The sequence below is a fragment of the Engraulis encrasicolus genome, chromosome 19, assembly GCF_034702125.1.
Source record: "Engraulis encrasicolus isolate BLACKSEA-1 chromosome 19, IST_EnEncr_1.0, whole genome shotgun sequence".
Taxonomy (NCBI): domain Eukaryota; kingdom Metazoa; phylum Chordata; class Actinopteri; order Clupeiformes; family Engraulidae; genus Engraulis; species Engraulis encrasicolus.
In genome coordinates, this window is record NC_085875.1 from 46,924,888 (window position 1) to 46,949,769 (window position 24,882).

At 44.2% G+C, this 24,882-nt stretch overlaps 1 protein-coding gene across 4 annotated transcripts in view; it reads right to left on the reverse strand.

Moving 5' to 3' along the window:
- Positions 1-5,278: 5,278 nt before the first annotated feature.
- The window catches only part of mta1 (metastasis associated 1), a 76,661-nt gene continuing 57,057 nt past the window's right edge, over positions 5,279-24,882 (reverse strand). For 2 of the 4 annotated variants that reach the window (XR_010032017.1, XR_010032019.1), the window contains 10 exons: positions 23,607-23,795; positions 20,123-20,197; positions 19,864-19,922; positions 18,463-18,701; positions 17,789-17,967; positions 15,031-15,220; positions 9,711-9,800; positions 9,133-9,285; positions 6,805-6,989; positions 5,279-6,045 (listed from right to left, as the gene is read on the reverse strand). Coding sequence is in view for 1 of the 4 variants with exons in the window: in XM_063184598.1 (XP_063040668.1) it covers positions 6,880-6,989; positions 9,133-9,285; positions 9,711-9,800; positions 15,031-15,220; positions 17,789-17,967; positions 18,463-18,701; positions 19,864-19,922; positions 20,123-20,197; positions 23,607-23,795 (1,284 nt within the window). In the remaining 3 variants the exon portion in view is untranslated. The remainder of the gene's footprint in view (positions 6,046-6,804; positions 6,990-9,132; positions 9,286-9,710; positions 9,801-15,030; positions 15,221-17,788; positions 17,968-18,462; positions 18,702-19,863; positions 19,923-20,122; positions 20,198-23,606; positions 23,796-24,882) is intronic. The other 2 variants (XR_010032018.1, XM_063184598.1) reach the window with 2 other exon arrangements.

The following is a 24,882-nucleotide window of genomic DNA, read 5'->3' on the forward strand; positions in this document are numbered from 1 at the left end:
CAAGTAGATTAGTGGCTGAGGCTCCAGTCCATAGGCCTACGTGACATGACGTGACAAAGCCTCCCAGATCTGGAGCTGGAGTTCTGGATAGGGTTCACTGGGTCTGCTGGCCTGGGTGCAGGGAAGCTGACAGGGGGGAGGGAAAGGGGTCACTTGCTCCGGGCCCAGGGAGAGAGGGGGCCCAGAATTGGATCCATCCACATTACATTGTATTGATTGGGTTTAGGGCTCTTTGAGATGTCTTTGTCCTGGGCCCAGCCAAAGCTGTCAGCGGCCCTGCCTGGCTGTCATGGCAACGTGCCTTTCAGCAGCCATACAAAGCCTCTGTGAGAGGCCTCTCTATTCTACATTCTAAAGGTGAGCCCAGGCAACAGGTCAGGATGAAAAAAAATACTTTTCATGGCCTTTGACAGTCTGTTTGACAGTTGGAAGAAGAAATTGTAACCTACGGTAGGGCATCCATTATTTTATTTTTTTTCCTCATTTGGAAACGAATTTGCTCGAGTTTCTCACTACGTCGAATTCAGGGATATTGTATCAATTTTGGCGGCCTAAGAAATATTGCATCTTCAAAGAGTCACCTATAGCCTAGTGTTTGATGTGCTCCAAAGAAATGTGTGTGGAGGAAGATCAGAGGAAAAAGTAATCCTCACATGATGCCAACAAACTCGCATGGCTACACTTGATACATCGTTTTTGGCCTCAAAGTCCGTTCCCACCAGAGTTAGTTACAGCCAAAGCAGTGTTGCACAACAGTAGGCCCATCTGCCCCCTCGCCTCCCCTGATAACACTGTAGTTTTCAACTCCCAAACTGACACATTGTAGGCTACAACTCCAGTTACCACAGAATCTCTCTGAAAATTCCCATTCATCTAGGCCTTCTTCAACAAAAGAGAATTGCAGGCTACTAGACATTTTTTTTTAGTTTCAAGACATTTCATCTCTTAAGTGATGTAGGCTAGGCCTATATACTCCAGTTCCATTAAAGTTGGGACACTAGGTAAATTCTGAACAGTAAAAAAACAAAAAAACAAACAAAAACCCATCTGATTCTTGCATTCGATGGAGAACAATACAAAGGAAACACATCAGCCGCCAAAACTGACCAACCTGATGTTATCAAAGAATGTGTTCTAGATAGCCCTTTCGTGCAGATGGGATTGCTGGCAATCCTCTACACTCTGTGCTTAAAAAGATCAACTATATCATAATAACAGTGCTATGGCATTGCCAAGAGGCTTAAGGAACAGATTAAGACATGGTCAATACCATTTTGGTGAGGCTATAAAGTTGCACAGTAACATAGGCACTGCATGAAAGGATTATATACTATACGTTTTTTTTCCAGCAACTTTGTCTGAGTTGGGATTTGAATTTCTTCAGTTCCAATTATGATGTGGAAACCTGAAGGTATCAAATAATCTCTTTCTAGTTAATAACGCTACACCTTCACATGTTTTTTTCCAGCAACTAATGTGATCAACCCTCCACTGAGCTCCTTGGGTGGTGGTGCCTCACTCATGTCATCGTTCCAGGAGGGGGTGTTATGGAGATATCCATCTTTCCATCTACCACCTGCTACGCCTAACAAATATTTCATGGGTGGTGAGAGGTGTGTGGAGTGGACAAGGGGGAGAGGACAAGCCAGGGTGTATCCAGTGACACCACCACGGTTGACCACTCACCTGGTCTGTGCGTGCGTGCATGTGTGCGCGCGCGTGTGTCAGTGACACCTGGCACCTCTGTCATCATGTCAGACAATCATCTCCAGAGGGTGGAGTCTTTCAAGACCCTGAGGCTACATGCACTGCATACTGTGTGTTGTACCACATAAGGGTTTAGCGTTGAAAAAGAATAAGACCAGACTGATTGGAAGACGGAATTGAGGGTGAAACAAGTCTCAGTTGGACTGTTACCTGGTGCTAGTACTTTGTAAAGATGGTGCTGTTTGGTGACAGAAGTGGTTCATTTTAGAAGTTGTAGAGTACCAAGGCACCCATGTTCTTCCTGCCGAAACATGTCACAGTGCTTTACTCAGGTTATGCCCATTGAAATGAAGGCTATTTAACTTAAAGGAAGATAAGTGCCTTGGTATTCCACAACTTTTATAAAGAGAGTGGAAGGTCTTGGGAATGGTCAGATAGTGATACCTGTTACTAACTGTACCATCTCAGTCAGATACAGCAGTCATCCCCAGGTCTTTCAAGACCCCTGAGGCGTCGTGCAGAGCAGTATATGATCCAGTGTTTGACTTGGTCTTGAGCCTTCTGAAGCTCAGCACCCCCCTGTTTACCGCTGTACAGGGCTGGAGTAAGGTGGTCGGGGGCCCACTAGGCTACAGGTTGCTGTAGGCCCCCTCGAAAGGCACATTTTGCAACAATATTACATACACATGTGATAATTCCAAGCTTGCCATGTCTGCCAACTGTGGAAAGGATTTTTTTTTCAATACTGCATCTTGTCACAATTGTGCAAATATTGTTTTCCCCTTTTAGCCAATCGGGGGGGCCCCAGTCTGCAGTTATATCTAGCCTGAGCGTTAATCCGGCCCTGCTACTGCAACTCATCCAGCCCAAGATGAGATGAGCTCAGTCCTGCCACAACCAGGCAAGCCAACTAGGCAATTGCCTAGGGCACCCAGCTGAAAGGAGGGGCCCTGGTCACAATCAATATTTTGGACTAGAGATGCACCGGATCCTGATTTTTAGGATCCTGCCGGATACCGGATCCACTGCTTAAGATCCTGCCGGATCCGGAACCGGATCCTACGAAAGGGTTGAAACACATAGCCTACTCACACACGTGGGCCCTTTTTTATTACGTTGGTGCAAACTATTTTTAAGACTCATTGGCTCACTGCCATACTACCTTCAACGGCCGCTTCCAAAGGGCTTTCACTCCATGCAGCAATTGGAGTTGTGAAAGACTGACTGAAAAGCCTAGGCTGCGTAAAAAGTAGAGATGCCCCAGATCCTGATTTTTAGGTAACTGCCGGATACCGGATCCACTGCTTAAGATCCTGCCGGATCCGGATAGTCTGAAAAACCCTATTATCCTGCCGGATACGGAACCGGATCTTGGATCCTGTACATCTCTATTTTGGACCCCCAAATACATTGAAACAGCCCTGACTGAGCTCTCTCTGCTACCAAGTGTGTAATAATAACAATGCAAAACTGAAGTTAGTTTTCGTGTTAAAACCATGTGACCTGAAGAAGACCGACAGGCCGAAACGTTGTCACATTAAAAACTGTTTATTTAACTTGTGAGTGTGCGGCACCTCTCTCCTTCTAAAAAAGGCCCCCTTACAAGACATATTATAACCACTGTATGAGACAATTGTTTAGCATTCACAAATAAAGGACAGGTAGAAACATGTAGCCTAATGGAAAACTGGTTAGAAGAGGGAATTGAAGCTCTTGAGTGCATATGGATAATTGGCCATTAGATTGATATTGCACCACTTAGGCATCTGATGTTGATCTAATGTTTTCATACCATTAATCATGTGTTCATTCCGCATCAGAGAATTTAGCTTTTGTAAAATGGCATGTGGTAAACTTGATCAATTTTTCAGTGCACATTAACTCCCTATTACTGAAGATGGCTATTTGCTCATACATTTGATTTTTTTTCATGGCTAATTTGCTCATACATTTGGGTTACACACTGCAACCATCTGTAACACTGGCATACTAAATGTGGTGAAAACCTCTTCTCATTACTGTTCAGGACATGCTGTTCTTCCACTAGGTACGGTAGGGTGTTTTTCTAGACACCATTGTTTCCTCCTCCTGCAGTCTACCACAAGCCATAAATAAGACAGCAGGAGGCAAGACTATACAGACGGGGTGAGGCACACAGCACACGGTGATATGAGGAACTTTCCATTTAGTCATTATAATCAGCTCTAAATCAACTTTTTTCATCACCAGCCAAAATGGCTTGTATATGGTGATCTTAGTAGTCAAACAGACACTCACTAGTGGGTAAAAGTGGATGGTAAGTTTTCTTTTCTACCAGCTAAACTGAATTTTCACAATTATTTGGCTGGTTGGCAGGCGTTAATTTATAGCCCTGGTCACAATTAAATGGTAGATCAACTTCCACTTCTTCCCATTTAACCATCTCTTTTGTTACTGTTTACCAAACCTGATTTATTACAATATGTGTATGATATCATCCAGTAGACTTCTCGTAAAGCCTGGAAAAATTCAGCTGCACGAGTGAAGAGAGGCATATCTTGCTAGCCGTTTGCAATCCTCTCAAGATTTTTAGTTCCTGGGAAGAAGAGTAATCTGATCTGATATTGTAGCTGCATGAGCCTTCATATCCATTAAAACACAATATCAACGTCCTTTTGTTACCAGCATTCAACCATCTCTTTTACCACTCAAATATGTTTTGGCCTCGATTCATTTTCTATGGATCAGTAGATGCTTTGGAGGCCTGGGAAATTTCAGCTGCACATGCATGTAAATACTCAACATTTACCTTTTTTTTAAAAACTCCCATTTAGTTTACTGTATGTGTCTCAGTCAGTAGACCAGTTTAAAGCCTGGGAAAATTGAGCTCCACAACTGAAGACAGGGTCCTGTGGGCTGCTTGTTATTCTGCCAGACTTGAGGTTCCTGGGAAGAGTAACCTGAGCTGATGTTGCATGACCCACTATACAGCAGGTGTTCCCCTCAACAGATTCACAACCAGCCACACTTCCCACACCCCTGGCCAGAGTTCACTTGCGTTCAAGAAGGTAGGTCTGCACACTGCGGATTAAGTTCAGAAAAATAAACTTTATTAAATTAAAACAGCAATGTTTCAATCACCCTGGATCTTCGTCAGGCACCCATATGCCTATGCCCGAAGTAGATCCAAATTGAAATGTTACTGTAATTAAATAGTTTGGTTTCTTGAAACTTATTCCGCAGTGTGCCTTCTTGAACTGTCACACATTTGTCTGGCACTTGCAACAAGTGATGTTGGATGTGCGCACCCTACCCAAAATGACTAGAGTTCACTTGCGGCCAAATCATTGGGACTTGATGCAGGGCTTGAGTTTTTAAAAATTCCTAAGGTTTTTGGTATCCACTTTAACATGATGGCTAATCCAAACAGAAATCCGGCCTTCCATAACGATCTCTCTTAAAAACAACAACAAAAAAAGTAGTGATATTGCACTTTATGCAATTAAATCAATTAACCGAGGCTTGTATATTTGCTGTGCAAAACAGCACCTCCTTCAGGTCATATACACATCACTCACAAGAGAAGCAGCGCAACCAAATAAGTCTTGTTTTTAATGACATCATCAAAGCAGAAGATGCATTATTTATGAAAAGGTAGAAAAAGAGCACGTCTCAGTCTTTCTCAATAAGTTAAATCCATCAGCGTGCAAGAAAGAACTTTTCCTTGAAAAAACAAACAAAAAAGTAACCAAACAAAAAAACAGCAAGCAGAACAAGGGCCAAGGGGTTATATGTTCATCCAGTCGACAATCATACAAAAAAAACGCCCCTCTTTCTCTTTCATTTGCGTTTCTTTTTTTTTACAGTCCTTAAAACACAGGAAAAAAGTCAGAACCGAAAAAAAACTGTAGAACTGATGCAGGAGGACCTAAAAAGTTCACTGAGGCCTCAACAGGCTTCATTTTTTTCTTTCTTTTTATGTTTTGTTTTGTTTTGCATTCCTTCAATTTCGTTTCCAACAATTAAACTGATAAGCATATGATTACAGCTGATAAAAAAAGGAACAAGAATATAATTACAATGGCAGACATTGTCATAATAACAACAATTAATAATAACAATAATAATTTTCATAAGAATGGTGATTAAACAGTCCTGTACAGACAAGCCGAGTCCTATTGATGGGTTGAGAAGCCAAAGAACCTCGGGAGAGACGATTCGCAGGGGAGGTGGGTTCCCCTGCGAGGAGGCCTCTGGCTCAGAGACTGGCAGAGTGGACAGTGCAGGCTTGCTCGCTCACTGGTGGTCAAAAACACTGAGCATGTCATCATCTTCCCTCAGCCGCCTCCTGTCTGAGGCCTGGGACAGAAAAACACGCGTGCAGAAACATACACACACACACACACAGATGAGTTTTCAAGGTCAAAACATCTTTTGTTTTTTCTCATTGTAACCCAATTTTACTGGCACTCATCTCACAATACAATACACTTCACTTCTTTATTTTACGTGACCTCTAAGAGGTAAAAGTTGTGTGGTGGCCACATGTAGTTACATTATAATATGACTGTGCCAATGCAGCCAATGCAGAATACATGCAGGTTGCGATTTGTCAAAAAAAGGGGGGCAGATCTATTACAGTTTGGGTGGAGCTTAACAAGTGGAGCTGCATTAATTGCTATGAATTCCAGTGTCAATTGCTATGGATTCCAGAAATAAAGATTTTTACTCTCTTATACACATATAAGGAGATGTAATGAAAATAATTCTTGAATCTTAATTAAATTCATTTCACAGAGGTGAGGATATTAAAACCAGAAGGGAGTGGGAGTGATGTGGGAGTGAGTGTACAGCACATGTTTTGACTGTATTCACATTATCATGGGCTGAGTGCTGAATAGCTTTGTTGGCCATATATCCATCATCAGAGGTGTACAGAGAGGTATAAAGTAGAAGTACTCTTATGTTATGTATTATGTAATTACAGCATGAGTAGTTTGATATTACATCACTGCAAATAAATAATATCATACTACTAGTGTTGTAATTGCATTTGGAACAGTAATTCTCCCTCTCCTTTATACAGCTCTGGAGGTGGGATAGAGACTGGAGTCTGACCTTGTCTCTGTGCAGTATGGTGCAGCGGTCACCTTGGAAGGGTGAAAAGGGGAGGTGTTGGGGGGGCGGGGTGTGTCAGTCCAGCTCGTGGACCTGGTCCTGCAGGGACGCAGCGGCCCGGCTCGGCTCGCACACACGCTTGGACATGATGTCCCACTGAGCGGTCAGCGCCTTGGGTTTGGTGCCTGGGAACAAGAATAGAGTAAAGAACAAAGAAAGAATGGATGAAAAACGGTCAGAAAGAGTAGCAACCAAACAAACACGTGGCCAAATAAACACGTTAATTAATCTTCTTGGTTAGCGCCTCGGGTTTGGTGCCTGGGAGCAGAATGGATGGACTGACAGAGGGTAAAGAACAAGCTCAATAGACCTGCGTCACTGGGCAAACACTCGGAAACGAAAAAAGCCGCTTCCAACTGACTGACGGGCAGACTGATATAGTGTCGCACAGAGTGGCATACACGTGACTAAAAAGAGAGAAAGGAAGGAGCCCCGGGATAAAGAACAAGGTCAAATAGACCTACGTCACCCAGGCAAACACTCCCAAGAGCTAAAGAGTTCCCATCCAGTCCACTGATGGACAAACTGGCTCTGTGTCGTACGGAGTCGCGTGCAGTGGGAGCAGGATAGAAGGACGAGAGTAAGGAGTGAGCTATGGAGTAAATGAGGGAGTGAGTAAAGAAAAAAAACGAGAGAATGGAGAGGAAACGGGGGGGAAAAAAGGCAAGAGTAGAGAGACGATGAAGAGGGTGCTAGAGATGAATTAAACATGTAAAACCTCAGTCATGGCTGCCAATTCCACTAAACAGCCGAGGCAGAGAGAGCTGGAAGAGACTAAGTGGGGGTTTTGTCGGGAGTCTGTGGTTGTGTGCAGCAGAAACTCTGCACGCCCTCAAAACAAAATCCTACTAACAAAATCCCACCAAACACTTGAAGTGAAGTCACAGACACCTGACCCCTGCTGGTCAGAAAAGAGACTGCAGGGCCAGTGAATGTAAACAAGGAAGTACAAACACAAACACACACTCTCGGATTTGGACACAGTCAAGCACCTTCAGACAGAACTAATGGATGGAAAATGTGCATCTTAGAAATGTTTTTAATCTTTGGCGTATGTAATGTTGGGTGAGAGAACACAGACATTTGTACATTACTGTGTTTTTTTTTTAAGTGATAAAGAAGTAAACGTTGAGTTCAAATTCATTACTCTTCCTTCACTCCCCCACGTATCTCACATGCAAATCTCCCATGTATCTCCCTCCTCAACAACCACCCATTCTCTCTCTCTTGGGGTCTTTCAAGTCCTTTTACTTACTTGTCGAGCACTTTGGTCCGCTGCCTCTGTTGTATTTTAAAGGGCTTTATGAATAAAATTGACTCGACTTGACTTGACTTTCACAAAGATGCACGCGTGAGCATGCAGGACGAAACTGCATTTTAAGTTTCTCCATACATCACCCTCTCCACCCAACCTCCATTCAGTCATTCCCATCATCACTCCCATGCAGGACCAGATTAAGATGGCTTGGGGCTTTGGTGTCTGTGAGCCCCTCGAAAGGCAAATTTCCGTCAAATTTACATTAAGAATATCATAATTATTACAAGGTAACATACCTACCAACTGTAATCAACACGACGGATGATTTTTAAAAAATATTGCATCCTGTCACAACTCTGCAATAATGGGGGCCCCTAGGCTGCAGCCATATCTAGCCTGTGGTAGGGGCCCCTAGGCTGCAGCCATATCTAGCCTGTGGTGGGCCCCCTAGGCTGCAGCCATATCTAGCCTGTGGTAGGGGCCCCTAGGCTGCAGCCATATCTAGCCTGTGGTGGGCCCCCTAGGCTGCAGCCATATCTAGCCTGTGGTAGGGGCCCCTAGGCTGCAGCCATATCTAGCCTGTGGTAGGGGCCCCTAGGCTGCAGCCATATCTAGCCTGTGGTGGGGGCCCCTAGGCTGCAGCCATATCTAGCCTGTGGTGGGCCCCCTAGGCTGCAGCCATATCTAGCCTGTGGTGGGCCCCCTAGGCTGCAGCCATATCTAGCCTGTGCGTTAATCCGGCCCTGCCCATATTCACCACCCCACACTCTCACGCTCTTAGCGAAGATTTTTCTAGTAGACTAAGATACATCAAGCCTATACTTTTTCTTGATCCATGTGACGTCAGGTGAACGCCCCTTTAGGAGACCTTCGGTTAGTAGACCTTTGGAGACTTTAGGTTGAGAATTAATTATCTTTCTCTAATAGGAGATTCTTTGTTCTCAGACACACACCATCCCATCCCATCCCATCCCATCCCATCCCATCCCATGCCCCCTCCTCCTCCTCACCTTCCAGTCCGTTGTGCTGCTCGTAGTTGCGTTTGCCCAGGATGGTGGGCGAGCCGTTGTTGAGGATGGGCGAGGATTTGATGGGCGTCAGGCTGCTGGTAGGGATGGTGGCGCTGCGCTGGGGCTCCGGCTTGGGGGTGTACGGGTGGGCCTCTGGGATGGCAGAAAGAAACAGAGTAACAGCGTTGGCACAGTAGCCCCTTACCAGACGCCATTACGACATTGGGACGTTGTAATAGTCACAGAAAAAACGTAACTACCAGTACTACACCACTATGGCAGTGCACAGGGCTTTTAGTAATACACTATGGCTTGGCCATTGCCAAGTTTCAAGTTTCAATTAATTTTCCCCAAAAGGGGCAATTAAATATAGACAAAAGATGGCACAGGGCAGAACAAAACTTGCAAAGTTAAAAAAATACCATAAATAGGGCTATAGAATGAAATAAAATAAAAAAAATCATAGTAAATCATAAAAAGAAACACACCATCATCACACCATAAAATGCCACAGAAACCACTGGGGATCAAGTCAAGGGATCAATGAGGATCTGAGCATGCATCCCTTCTGCTCTTACCTAGATATCTGACCACTGACTCCAGGGGCTTCCTCACCAGTGGCTTGAGAGGGTGCAGCTTCTTAGGAGTCTCTGGCAACCGCGTCACACCTGCAGGAGACATGGCAGAGTAATAAGCCACAGGGTCCAGCCCACACATGCTCCTTTTCCTAACCAACTGTGCACCAAACTTCATTCCAGTACTACAGTTGTGACATTGCAATTAAAACTGCAGGTTGAGTACGTGTATTTTTATTTCAAGAATTTATGCACGTTCATTTCCATAACTTTGCCGCCCATTCAAAAATGTTAACTTTTTCATGTGTTCACATGTAATTTTCACCCCCATCAATTTCTAAGACTTGGAAATGTACAACTTTCTTTAAAACATGAATAGATGTATTTTCTCCAGTTTTACAATGTCATAGACATATTTGGTTACATTTTTTAAATAGTCTGGCTGGCTAATGGCAACTGGTTGGCTTAAACTAAAGCTAGTCATTTCAAAGAAGCCAGAAGACAGAATGCCACGACACCAAAGCCACATACACCAATGCGGCGGTTTTCTCTCCATTGCTCCAGACTGCAAAGCTGTGATAGTTTTTTTTTGTCTGACATGGTTCTTGGTTTTAACACAGAGGGCAATTTGATAACAATACTATATCATTATCAGTGCTTCCCACAGAAATTTTAGAAACTATGGGGGCATGGTAATTGAAGCAACGTAAATGCAAAACGGCGAAACAATGAGTAAAGTATGACATTGGCGCATGGAGAAACTATAGGCCTACATTTCAGCCATTTATGCTTTGAGAAATTACATAAGATTTTACCCATGACATGTATAGTAGTACATTGTCATTTACATAAAACAATGCAGTAAAAAAAAGCAACAACAAAATAGGAGCACAGATAAGAATTTAGGAGCACTGTGAAATTGTTAACGCACAGACAAAAAGGGTGTGAGAGAGTAGGCCTTTTTCCCCACACACTCCTGCGTACACATTCTACATGAGGGGTGCTGGTCACAGGGCCAGTTTTTCAAAATTCCTCCCAGTAAAAGGGCTGAACAACATATTACACATGTCTATATTCACATTCATTACACATTCATTTCTATATACAGCCCGATGTCTCCTCTGCTGTGTCAATGAAAGCCTGTCGCCTAACTCATTATCATACAACTGTAAAACAAAGCCTGGGGAGTGGGGAGTGTCAGTAAACTCATCCCAACTGTCTCTTCTGTGAAGTTTTTTTATTGCTCCCAAACCCAAGTTAACTACAACAACTTGACTGGTTTTGATACTTCTGTCGCAGCGCGCGCAGCGCGGAGAAAAAGTTGCCTCCCCCAATCCATTCATTTCGTATAACCGGGCGACCTCGAAGACCGTTATCCCGCTTATCTGCCGTTATGGTAGGGTACTTTTTAAATCTATTATTGTCTGTTAAGTTGTAGGAACCATGTTCTATCAAGATAGAATGTTGCTGTGAGGGCGTCCAACTTGATGCGCCTAGAATCTTCGTTTGATAGCCTGCCGACGCTGTGATTATTTAATTTTCCTTTGGCCCTATACCACGGTGGGATGGAAGTTTAAAAACAAAAACTTGCGAAGCATTTCTATGCTGAATCGACACATGTGGCATCACACGTCTATTTCCCCCTGCTGATCATCACAGGCTACCTGTCAACTTTGTGCGTGAGAGAGAGAGAGAGAGAGAGAGAGAGAGAGAGAGAGGGAGAGAGAGACCCCCACGCTAGGGACATTTTTAACAAGTCCGACAGGCGGACAACAGATGCGTCCGTCTATGCCCGTTCTGAACCTTTTTTGCCCAAACGCCCCCTTGGCCTCCTCATAACCTGTCAAGGCAATTTATCAATAAGCCTACCATGTACTGTATAAGCCTGGATTTGAAAAAGTACCATAGGATTTCAACAGTGTTGGGCAATTTACTGAAAAACTGTAATGCATTGCTGATTACATGTTACTGTCTTTTCAAAATAATCCCTTACACTACATTTAGCAATGTGGGGACCTAAGGCGAATTTAGCTTAGGGGGGCCATCGGTCCATCCCATATCACATTTTTTTTTTAACATAAAATCTCTATTTTTGTTAGGCTATTTTTTTTTTTTAAATCACTTTTTTTTTTCTTTTTTTTTTTTTTTAATTACAAACATAAAAAACAGGCAAACATTACAACCCTTTCTGGACAGATTTCAATGAATAGGCTATTTGCAATTTTGCATAGGCCTACATTAAATAAACTAAAATGTGAAATTCTCTTTTCACTTTAATATGAGAGCAGTGATGTCCCCCCCCTCACTGAAGTGTTATTTCATGTGTGAGCATGATGCTGTCACCTATTTGAAGTGACGTTGATGTTGGATTTCATGGAATACTTTTAAATGCCGCTTTGGGAAGAAAACAGAGTAGGCGACAGGTGAACTGTATTTCTGTCAAAACAGTGGTTTGCAGGCGTTTGCGTTTTCACGTGGATATTGTCTTCGTGGACCGTAACAGACAAACCGTAAGTTCCATAAACTAATCAATGAGACATTGGCTACGTGTACATGATGTTTTTAAGTCCGATTTAATAAATGCGATTTAAATAGATCGGATTAAGAGTTATTTTGCGATGTGTATACATGGCACTTTCACTTAAATGCGATTAAACGTCTGGGGAAAATAAAGCATTGCGATTGGACTGAGGACGCACGTGCTGAGCGAGCCAAATAAGGCACGGGGGCGTGGTTCAATGCCACCGAGATGCAGGTCATCTTCCCCACGAAAATCGTTGCCTCAGGCGGACTGAAATCACAACATTTCCCCCTTTCTCCCTGGATCATTTACAATGCTACATTAGCTACCCTGTTAGCATAGAAAAACGAGTGGTCAAATGGTAATGTGGAGTAACTTTGTTGTGCTTCATTACTTCGTGGGGCACTTTTACATCAATATATGGAAGCCACAACATTTATAGTCGCTTAGGGACTTTAAATTAAGCAAAACTTTCATGTGAAAATCAACAGGAAGTGCCGCCATGTTTTTCTCACTGGCAAAGAGCACGGTTGGTTTGCACGCATGAGCTCCAGGCCAAAACTGAGCGACTGCCACCTTGTGGACACAAGAGGGAATCACAGGAGGGAATCACAATTCAGAAACGCATCACGGGAGGGAAACACATCACGGGAGGGCGGACGGACGGACGGAGGGACGGACGGACGGACGGACGGACACCAAAGCCTCTTATAGAGATGCGTGGGACGCATCTAATAACTTTCCCCTTTCCCCTTTCACACGTGTTCCTTCCCCACAAGAGGAGAGTAGCCTAATTTTTTTTTAAAGGGATGTTTTCGGATCAATAACAAAGGGAAGGCAGCGGGAAATAGCCTACATTTTAAAAATCATGGGAGTAGAGCAGATGATGAGGTGACTCGTTTCGATACAATTGATGGCGAGGCAGGTGCTTGAAATTTCGGTACAGGGTATTTTTGTCTGTAAATTTGTAACCTATGAATTATGCCAACTGCAGAATACTTTAGTGCGCACGTAATCAGGCGCGCCTCTATCGGATGCATGTAAAACTTTTAGGGCGACTGACTTGACAACCAAATGCGATAGAACTGACGACTGGCTCTTGGCTTGACAACCAAATGCCATAGAATTAATGACTGACTCTTGACTTGATAAACAAATGCGATAGAACTAACGACTGGCTTTTGGCTATAGCAACCTGCACTTTAGAATTAGTAATTGCAGTTCGCCTTACTTAGTCGCACGTTTGACGCCTGATAGGTTATAGGGAATTAGTTGCAACTCCATCAGCCAACCAGAAAAGAGGATTCAGTTGCGTATGCATATATATATATATATACATATATATATACACACACACATATACACACACACACACACACATGCATACATATATATACATATACATTGTATATGTAACTATGGCGGTGCGCCATAGTTTCCTCAATGTATGGGAAACACTGATTACGATTCACATTCGAAGTGTTGTGCCTTAGGCCAGATCCACACTAGAGCATGGCGGGACGGCAGCGAGAAGATGGCTGGATTTCTGCTTAGTATCGGGCAGTGTGTACTACTCGGCATTTCAGCGTTGGTGTGTGTGGCCAGCCCTTTTCAAACCCCCCCCCCCAACAGCCACTAGTTTGCTACTGTGCCATTCATTTCAATGGGACACCGCCGGCTGTTGCCTTCCAAATTCCTCTCGAGTTCTATTTCCCTAATGCAGCGCGACGCAGAGCGTAGAGAGTATTTTCGCCACCGCTGGTAAAAAACGCTTCCGTCCCGCCACGCTTCCCCGTTGTGGTCTGAAATAGGCCTTACGAGGAAATGAAAAGATTGCGGACTGTGGTGTTTGTTCCATCTGTAGCGAATTGCTTACTTGACACACCAAATTCACACCAACCAACAATTGGCATAACAGCGGATATAATCAAGAATAACAGGAGCCTGATTAATACTATTCATGTCTTGACTGTGAGAGGGTCATAGAAAAGCAGCTTTGTGTGTGTGTGTGTGTGTGTGTGTGTGTGTGTGTGTGTGTGTGTGTGTGTGTGTGTGTGTGTGTGTGTGTGTGTGTGTGTGTGAGTGTGTGTGTGTGTGTGTGTGTGTGTGTGTGTGTGTGTGTGTGTGTGTATCTGCATCTTCCAACAAAACAACAGCCCCAAGCATACTTCAAACTGCTTAAAAGCCATCCGAACGGAGACATTTAAAAAAAAAGAGAGAAAAAATCCCATCCATTAGTCATTGTGATGGCATGGTAAACCACAGAGTGTAGGCAACAACAACAAAAAAATCCAACCCCAGTGTACACAATGCACTTACTCAGAGTGTACAAATGATTTTTCAGCTACACAGCTGCATATTCCCAAAAACAGACGACAGCCAGTTGTGCTGTAGTTGTGCACTCACACTCAGCCTTGTGCACAAAACGTTTACACGACCTCAGTGTGTACACTACACACGATGAAATTTGTCAGAGTAAGAATAATATCTCAGCTACACATTGCCTGCAGCAGATGGCAGGGAGTAGTAGTCTAGTGTAGAGTGAACTCTCACAGTTCACAGCTTTGTGGACACAACTTATGCAATTGTCTGTACGCTGAGGATGGATTTTGGTCATGAAATTTGTTAGAGTAAAACATTTTTTTTCAATATTGTATGCAAACTGTAGTGCTATGTTTATGCCTGATGATTTTTTTTTGCTGATACAATGCACTTGTTTTTTTTTTTTGCTGATACAATGCACATATGTAATGTAATGTAATGTAATGTAATGTAATATATTGTAGTGTGTAGAGGACGTACACTCAGTCTTGATGGCGGTGGTGTTGATGGGGTTGTAGGGGTGTCGGCCCAGGGTGTGAGAGTGCAGCAGGTCCTGGCAAACACGGCGCGCGGCGCGCGTCAGGCTGGTCGTGTGCAGGAAGAAGGCCTGCCTCGTCTTCACCGCAAACTTGGGGCTGCCACTGTGGCGCACCGTCAGGTTGTGGGCACCCTGAGACAGGCAGACACAGGCAGACAGGCAGGTAGGGAAACGGTGTGAGAATCATTAAGACATTGTTTGTTTAATGTATCAGGAATGCACAGAAGTATGAAATCAAAAAAGTAGATGCTGAACACCACGGGCCTATACTACGAAGCTGGTTCAGGATAAGTTAAGTTAAGAGGTAAATCATCTAATGCAAGAGCTTTTCCAAAGAAAATGAGGACTCCAGGCTCTTCTATTAGATGATTTACCGCTTAACTTAACCTCAACTTATCCAGAACCAGCTTTGTAGTATAGGCCCCATATCTTTTTTTTTTTTTTTTTTTTAATCTCTCACCCTGACATAAAAAGGCACACACTGTTTGACAAATACAGAACACAGATGGACTCTTAGTACTCTTATGCCGTGTCCAGACCAAGAGCGAACTACGCTGCCTGGTAGCGTGGGTAGCAGAAGAAGTTTCGCCTTGAATTCGCTGTATTCGCTCGAGACGCAGCATTGACATGTTTGATTCAGCTAATCACATAACGGCTCTGGCTTGACAGCCTGGGACATTCGGAGATATGAACGTTCCGATTGGTTGTCGCCGAACAGCGTCAGAGCGAATTCGCCTGCGATTAGATTTAGTTTAATCTTCAAAATTCGCTCTGGTAGCGCAAGAAGCTTCGCTCCTGGCGAATTCGCTTTGGTAGCGGCGGTCGCGTGCCCTCCATAGAGAAATAATGACTTCCGTCGCTTTGTTCGCTCCGTTCGCTCTTGGTCTGTACACGGCATTAGTGTTTCAGGGCAATTCATTGAACCAGAAGCAGTCAATTGAATTAGCAGTGAGAACAAGACAAAAAGGAAAACTTAAAGCTCATGAATAGAATATTCGCTTAATACTACAAAATCACTAGACTTCTAATAGAAAAATAGTTTTCTCGAACCCTAGACTTGACAGGAGACAAAAACAGACCACAATATTTTTTAAAATATTCTGTTACAGTATGGCAGGCTATTATAACAAGAGCATGAAGCCTGGATATGTTGCCGCAAATATTTCTCATTTGCTGGGACGTTTCTCTTCCAACCATCCTGACAGCATTGCTGTATGGGTTCAGAGATAAGCAGTGTCCTTTTATGAAGAGAGAACATATTTTTGGACGTCCATACTTCCCACTTTCAAAAGGGGTGAAGCAAGACAGCGCCTCTACTGTAAACCTGCCACCCACACGGGTACAACGCCATCCAATTGCGAAGCTATAAAAGAGTTTCTGCTCTGAAGAGAGAGCCGCTTTGCTGTTTGGAAGTTTCAATTTTTTTAAGAGCAATTTTTTTGTACATCCTTTTTTTGGTGGAGTGGAGGGAAGCAGGGTTTTATGTTCCTTGTGGGAGAAGAGGAACTCGAGAGAAGGCCTGACCCAACGTTGGAAGAGGATACAAGAAACATCCCACATCAATATCTTCCTAAACCATGTACATGTCTTCTTGGCTAGAGTTATGCTCCTTCCCCCACAAAAGAAAAATGATATTATTCATAAAAGGAACCATGGCTGCATAGTTCTTAGAAAAAAAATGTATCTAAACATCTAATTTAACAAGCGAAAGTCTGGTTACAGTGTTCACGGTTCAGAGACTCACATTCACTGTTCTGAGATTTCATTGAAATTTTGATTGGTCAGCATACATAGTTCATGAGCAGTTTCACTGGGTGTCACACAAAAGGGATGACGTGAAGATTATGAATGAATTAACGTACTGAAATATTGAAATAGCTTGCCATGGACAAGACAAGATAGACCTTGGGCCAGTCACCAACAGCGTAATCAACTTAAGTCTATGCAGTTAGCTTCTCATATTCTTTTAAATTATGTGTACGTCTCTTGAAAAAAATAGAGCCCTCCAATCAGAAGGTAGAAAAGACAGTATGTGCGCCCATCAGAGGTACAGGTGCTGAACCAAACTGACCAAAAATTTAAAAGAAAGTTGCCCTATTGATCAGAGGAGTTTAGCTGAAGCCCACCAAACCGTCTTCGTGTCTCAACTTTTAATTCCACTGACTGAGACGACAAATCTGTCTCTCACCAGCTGAATATAGTTCCACCTCAATTTGCGAAGTTGAGTGGAACACCATGCAGATCTTGGTGCAACTATATTCATCTGGCAAGAGTTATGAGATGACTTGACAAATGGATGGGGTGTCATCTGGATGCAGCAGGAGGGGGTACTGCTTTGGGTGCAAATTAGTGCAAAGTTTAGACCCCTTGCCACGAAAAAAACAAAAATCAGTTCAGTGTCCTCCAACGAAACTCGTTTGACCTCGTTTGATAGGGGCAGCAGTGATCATAGACTAATTATCTACTATTTATAACACAATATAGTTATAGTTTTTCTCCTCTTTTCTCTTTCTTCAATCTTTAGCACATTGAATGACTATTATGTATGATAATGTGCTATAGGTCATTTTGATTGATTGATTGATTGACTAGATGACTGGGATGACTGGGATGACTCAGATGACTGGACGAATGGACGATGGCTAGATGAATGGATGAGCCTTCACAGGCATATTGTGGCCAATTTGATGTTTACATTACCGGTGGCAGCTGAGAGTCTGGACTGACCAGGTTGTTGCGGTTGGGTCCGGGCCGCTCTCCGTCCAGTCGCGTGGGCATCTTCAGGCCACCGTACTTCTTCCAGTACGTCCAGCAGGAGGCGCACAGACGACACTGCATGTTGGGCGGACCCCACGAGTACCACTGGTAAGAGGTGGTGGCTACAAGAGGGATGACAAAATACAGAAAAGACTTAAGTATACAATACACAGACGACACTGCATGTTGGGCGGACCCCACGAACACCACTAGTAAGAGGTGGTGGCTACAGGGGACGACGAAATTAAAAAGAGACTTATTAGTACATAATAGATATTAAAATGCACACGCTGCAGGACACATCAGTACACAATACTCAATACCAATACACTTGAATATTCAATACTGAATACACATTAATACTCTTCCCGTTGCAGGAACCTCACAAGTACCACTGGTAAGAGGTGGCTATGGGGGACGCGCAAATACAAAAAGACTATTGTTCTGTATATTTCCGTTCGTGATGTATGCTCTGATTATAGCCTCCATTGTAAGTCGTTTTGATTAAAAAGTGTCTGGCATGTGTATTGTATTTATAACATAATAATGTTTTGGGATTAACAATAAGTGATCAAATCAAAATCAAACAACTGATGTGGGATCAGCTGGTAACTCACTGTAGCAGCTCTCGCAGGCGCGTCCCAGCGCCACAGGCTGACCTGGGGCCACCGCCCCAACTGCTCCCACCGCCCCCACTGCTCCGGCTGCTCCCATTGCCCCCACTGCTCCCACTGCTCCAGCTGCCCCCCCTACAGCTGCTGCCGCCGCCGCTGCTGCTGCCGCCGCCCCTCCACCATTCACCAGGCCAGCCAGCTTCACACTGTTGGAGCTCAGCTGGTTGGGGTTGGGCTTGTTACTGGATGAGTGAGGCAAGGAGATGCAAACACACACAAACAAACAGAATAACGAGCTAGACGCATTTCAAAAACCTTCTAATCATTAAGGACATTTTCACACTTGGTGCCAAACATCTAGTTAAGATAAATCAAGCCCATACTTTTACGGGATCCTTGTGACGTCAGGTGAATGTCCCTTTAGGAGGCCTTAGGTTAATAGACCTTTAGGAGACTTAAGGTTGAGAATAAATAGAGTTCCCTTAGCGCTGTAGAGGTAGCACACATCTTTGGCAAGTCGACACCAAAGAGAATGAAGAGGAGGAGGGTTCAACGCCCCCTTAGGAAACTGAACTTGAACACGCTCCTCTCCATTGGGTGGGGTGGGGGGTGGGGTGTGTGATTTATCTTACTCTACTAGAAGATGTTTGTTGGTGCCTTTCAGCCATTTAAGCAAACTCCGACCTGTGATGCATATGTGAACACATGAAAGCATACCCAGACCCAGCAGTACTGAGACCTTTGCTGACGTTGTCTCAGTACGGTTTGCTAAAGAGTCCTGAAGAGTTAAGCTAGGTTTACACTTCCCCTGCACTGAAGTTGACATAACCGAAACCAAACTAGCAGAGGAGGAGGGGTGTTCATAGATCTGCTTTCAAGTCCGCACTCCCGCACTTTCCCGGCGAGAATTCAAGGACTCTGATGACGTAAATTCCAGGCCAATCAGAACCTCACACTGTCCGCTAGCGTATTGAACGACGACTGACATTTCAGCCTATGGGAGGCATATGCTCAGCTCTGCAAGGTGTTCAGCTCTGCAAAGGGGACGTGGCGCCTGGTTTCTGAATGGTTGTGGTCTGCTAAGGACGAGTGTAAACCTAGCTTTACACTTGAGACTAGAAGACTATGTGTAATAATTTAAGGAGAGCTCTGGATGACCAGGAGTGATCAAAAAGAGGACACCCCATAAAAACCTAACTGGGCAAGACAGACCTCTGTAATACAACATACAATGTGAAAACAAACAGAACATGTTTACTTTTCTGTTGGTCCACTTACAGATGACCGAGTTCGGTTCACTTAAGGGGAGTCAGGAACTATATGTGGAAATACCTTGAAAGTGGTTTGGATTTCAATTTTCTACACAGATTGAAAGAGCATGGAGGGTGGAAGGTCAACACTCACTAGTTGGGGATGTAGACCTGCTTCAGCTTGCTCTCAGCCTCAGCCGCTTTTAACCGTTTCTGTAGAGACGAAAGAGAGGAAGAGAGGAAGAGAGAGAGACAGAGAAAGAGAGACAGAGGGGTGGGGTAAGGATAGTGAAGTTTAGATAAAAGCACAACAAACCAGATGACCCAAAACGAAACACAAATGAATACATGAACACATGATGCAAGGATAAAGCAAAGTGTCAATACAACGCAGAACAAGGAATCAGGCGTACCTGCTGTACATATCTGTCTGTGGTCTTCCACATGTAGTAATACTCAATAATACTGGTCAGGGACTTCCAGGGAAGCTGAAAAGCAAGACACATTTAATGAACATAACAAATCCTACTCCCATCATTAAAAAGCCTGAAAATAGGTGTAGTATTAAAGACGCAGTTGTAGTATTAAAAACACACACACACACACACACACACACACACACACACACACACACACACACACACACACACACACACACACACACACACACACACACACACACACACACACACACACACGTACGCACGTACGCACGCACACTAATTAGTCAAATTGAATACATCAAACGAAACACAACCAATACAAATACTAAAACTCCTAGTGCTTCACGAAATCTGTTTGTTCGAGTTTTGCTTTTCTGTTTGGCCCCCATGTGTAGGACAGCCTGCAGGAGAACATGTGTCTTGTGTGCTAGTGCTGAAGTCTGTGGGCTGACCTGAACACCCTCCAACACCCCCCCCCCCCCCACCCCCAACTCAGGGGGAGACCATGAGAAGAACATGGGACTCGCTGGGCAATAATGAACAGAAAACAGAAAAACTATGTAGACAAAGGGACCTGCTGGCTGTCACATCCATCAAACAGGGGATGAAAATAGAAAACAGTGGGAGGTTGTCTGCCGTTAAGACAAAGACAACAAAGAGTCCTCCCTACTCCGCCATTGTTCTTCCCCCTTCTCTCCTACAACTATTTCTCCTTCTCCTTCTCTCTCCCTCTTTCCCTCTCCTCCTTCCTCTCAATTCTACTCCACTGCCAATGACCTCTTGCTCCAGTTTCCCCTTCTCTTTTGAAACGCCCCCTCTTCTCTTGAGTGGAACTCTCTTTACTCTGACTTTTTAAAACGACAAACATCCATTCATCCATTCTTTCTCTTTAAGAAGTTTGAAGTCACAAGTTGTCATCCCCACTTCCTTAACAAGTTCACAGTCTCGCTTTCTTAAACAGGTTTATCCATTCTCCCGTTCCCCAACGCCTTTCTCAATGTGTCTTTCCTAACAAATTCTCAAGCCTGTTTTCCCTGTACGCTAGCAACTGCACTTCCTCTTGCTCTGTATTTTCTGCAAGTTAACATTCCTAACCAGATGCAATCCCCTCCCAACGAAGTTGTCATTTCCCATTTCCAAATGAAGCTCTTATTTTCTAAGACTTCATTAATGGGTCCCAATTCTCAAGTCCCTCTACCGGGATAGTCAGTTCAGTGCGTGCTTGGGGTGGCTAGCATAACAACAAAAAAGATGGCTGTAGCTAACAAAAGCTGCATCGGCTGTTGAATCAGCATAATTATGTCGGACACCATTTGAACAAAAACAATTGGTTCCAGCCACAGTTCTTCACAGCCTATGTACTTCTTCAAGACCATACATTTTATGTCATAACCTGGCTTGTCAGGTTTTTGTTGGCTTGTTGTCTCGGTGGGGTCATGGTTGTTTGCTCTCCATCCATATTGCTGTCTAAGGGCCTCTGCAGACCGGCTCCAACAAAGTGCAGTGCACAGCTCTGCCAATGTCTGATACCACTGTTTTCAATACAACCCCGCAGACCGGGGCTGATGTCCCCGGACGTTGGCTGCTGGTTACGGCAGAGCACCATTTTGCCAAAGCTGTCCCTGGTTTATCCATGCTCTGCTGTGATAAAATTGACCATTCATTGTTTATAGCACGTCTGCACCCGTGTGCGGGGGTAACCAAAATAGTTGGAACCGATAGTGCTCCGCAGTGCTGTCGAAACGATGTGCGGAGGCCCCGAGTCCTGCTGGATGCCGGCAAAGTCGACATTTGATATCACAGCCTGGTTTGTCAGGTGACATTGGGTCATAGTTTGTTGTGCTCTCTCGTGTGCTCTGTACTTATGAATGTCAACAACAGGGCTCTAAATTAACTTTTTCCAACACCAGCCAATTTGGCTAGTGGACATTTTTTCTTACCAGCCAAACAGAAGTTCAACTAGCCATTTTTTTTTTAAATCTTGCCAAAATAAACAATGCGTTAGGCTAGTTTTTTTTTTTATTATTATGGTAATTTTGTTCAACAATTTCTACAACACAGATACACTATATATAGGCCTGCATACTATAGGCCTATGCCTACATAATAAGCATAGGCCTATTATAGGCTATATATATATATTTTTCATTATTTTTTTTACTTCTGCTTTATTTTTTACTTTCATTACTTAGGCCTAATCAATTTGATTAGTTTTTTTTCAATTCCTCTGAAAACAGCTGAATCACATCACACAAGCCACTCACATAGCATACCTTTAACATACAGTAACCAAGCACACAGCCAAACACTACAAAACCTCACACACGCACACTCCAAGGAAGGAGAGGAGATGAGAGGAAAAAGAGAGGAGAGAGGAGGAGCTCTTCTCTACCATGCGCAACAAAATGACAGAAGCCTAGTTTAACTAAAAGTAAATAATATCACAGGAATCTTCGCTTCCTTTTTTATTTCCACAGCTTCGTCGTTAGTTGCTTTTTTTTTTCTTTCCGATGGCGTGGGCTTTCCAACTTAGTTGCGCCAGGACTCGGAACATTTCAGAAGACAACTGAACTGACAGCTACGCTCACACTACTCTGACAGTCAGCTCTCCTCCTCTGCCCTTCTCGCTATTTCGTTCCACAACCACTCCTTTTTAACTTCACTACTATTACGGTTACAATTACTACTAGCATTCACCAACACACAGAACCTTGCTCTAACCCCCGCCACATTCTCATCACTCGCACAAAACATAGGCCTACAGAACAGAAGTAGCTCTATGCATAATCTGCGTTAGTCCTGTTATTGAAACGGTCAGGGCCTCGCTGCTTCAAAAAGGCAGCCTGTTACAGCAAGGTTCATATATTCATATAATAATAGCAGTAGTGACGTTAGAAAGGTTGTAGCGAAATCGCCGAGAGCATAGGAGGAGAGCTGCCTGTCAGAATAGTGTGAGCGTAGCTGACAGAAGGCTGGTCGTCTGAAATGTTTTCAATGCTGGCGCGCGCAACAGCATGGAGTTGCCGCTCGATGCACTGGAAAGCCCACGGTGAGAGGCTACGTCCTGACGCTAGTGTCCATGGGTAATGTAGAAAATCTTGCCGTCTAACGTTTGTCATAGGAGCGGTTTACCGTTCATAATTTAGGCTACTAGCCAAATTGGCGGGTAGGTATTTTTTTCTACTAGCCAAAATTAATTTTCACCCGTGTTTGGCGGGTTGGCGTGTGTTAATTTAGAGCCCTGGTCAACAAGTAGAGAGCTCTCTGTCAAAGGTGTAAGTTTGGCTTGGAAAGTGGTGGGGACATTACCATGGCAAATCGTCTGTGTATGCTATTCTTGCATTATGTTTGTGAAAAAGTGGTGGGGATGAGATAGGCTTATCTTAAAAGGGCTATGGGCTCCATGGTCTCCACCATCCACACCTGAAATGACAACCATGCTCTCTGTACTTACGAAGTCCTGCTGGATGTCGGCAAAGTCCTTGCCGTACTTCTCGAGCGCCTCTTCGAAGAGGTTGGCCTCGGAGGCGCTCCACTCCTCCATCTCGTCGCGGCACAGCACCGGCCCGCCTTGGGGCACCAGCGCCGCGATGGCCCGCGTCATGTCGTAGCCATTCTTATGCAGCGTGTCCATGGCGTGGAACTGTAGAGAAAAAAGCGTATCAAGTGTGGATACTTACAGATGAATGAATGAATGAGTGAATGAATGAATAAATATCATCTAAAAGTGTGGAAACTTGTCTTCAGTTTCACCATGTAAAAGCCAGTCTTCAGTTTCACCATGAGGAAGGTGAGACATTACACATTTAGCGGCACAACACATTTGAGACAAAGACACTCCATTTTGTGTTTTAAAAAAAAATCTGGAATAAATAAGTGAAATCTAATAATCTAACTAGTGAAATCTAAGAATGTGGAATCAAACCCGGGTCGCCGGTGTAGTAAGCTAGTGCCGTATCGTTAGGCCCACGGTAGGGCCAATTGCAGAGGAATTCAGCATCTCTGCAGATATGTTTCTGCAGTAGCCACTCCACTCTCGCTCCGCATTCCTTCTCTGTTTAATTACTGAGGTCTAGCTCACCACAGGACCCTGGGCTGCAGAGAGCGCACTGCGCCGCTGACTAAGCCTGCTGCTGTCTGGGTTCCTAAGATTTGAAGCTCAAGTCTGCTGCCCTGAACCATAACAGCACCTGCTACTTGGAGCAAAGCAACTGCTAGCTCACTGCTAAAATGAGATGTGGACGCAGTTACAAGGCTTTATTATTAATGTGTGTTAACGTGTCTGCAAGCACACACTTTCAGAGAGAGAGAGAGAGAGAGAGAGAGAGAGAGAGAGAGAGAGAGAGAGAGAGAGAGAGAGAGAGAGAGAGAGAGAGAGAGAGAGAGAGAGAGAGAGAGAGAGTGTGAGTGTGAGTGTGAGTGTGAGTGTGTGTGTGTGTGTGTGTGTGTGTGTGTGTGTGTGTGTGTGTGTGTGTGTGTGTGTGTGTGTGTGTGTGTGTTTTCGTTCATGGAGCATGTGAGTGAGCATGTGTGAGCATGTGAGTGAGAGTGGTAGTGGAGGCCATATTTTTTTTCCTTCTCTCCCCCCTCTTGGCATATTGGTGTTGTTGCTATGCAACAGCGCTCAAGGAGCGGAGAGATGACGGGTGATGTCATGACCCATCAGGGTTTCTGAGGAGGCAGGCAGGCAGGCAAGCAGGCAGGCTCGGGGCAACTCTCTCCCAGAGTCC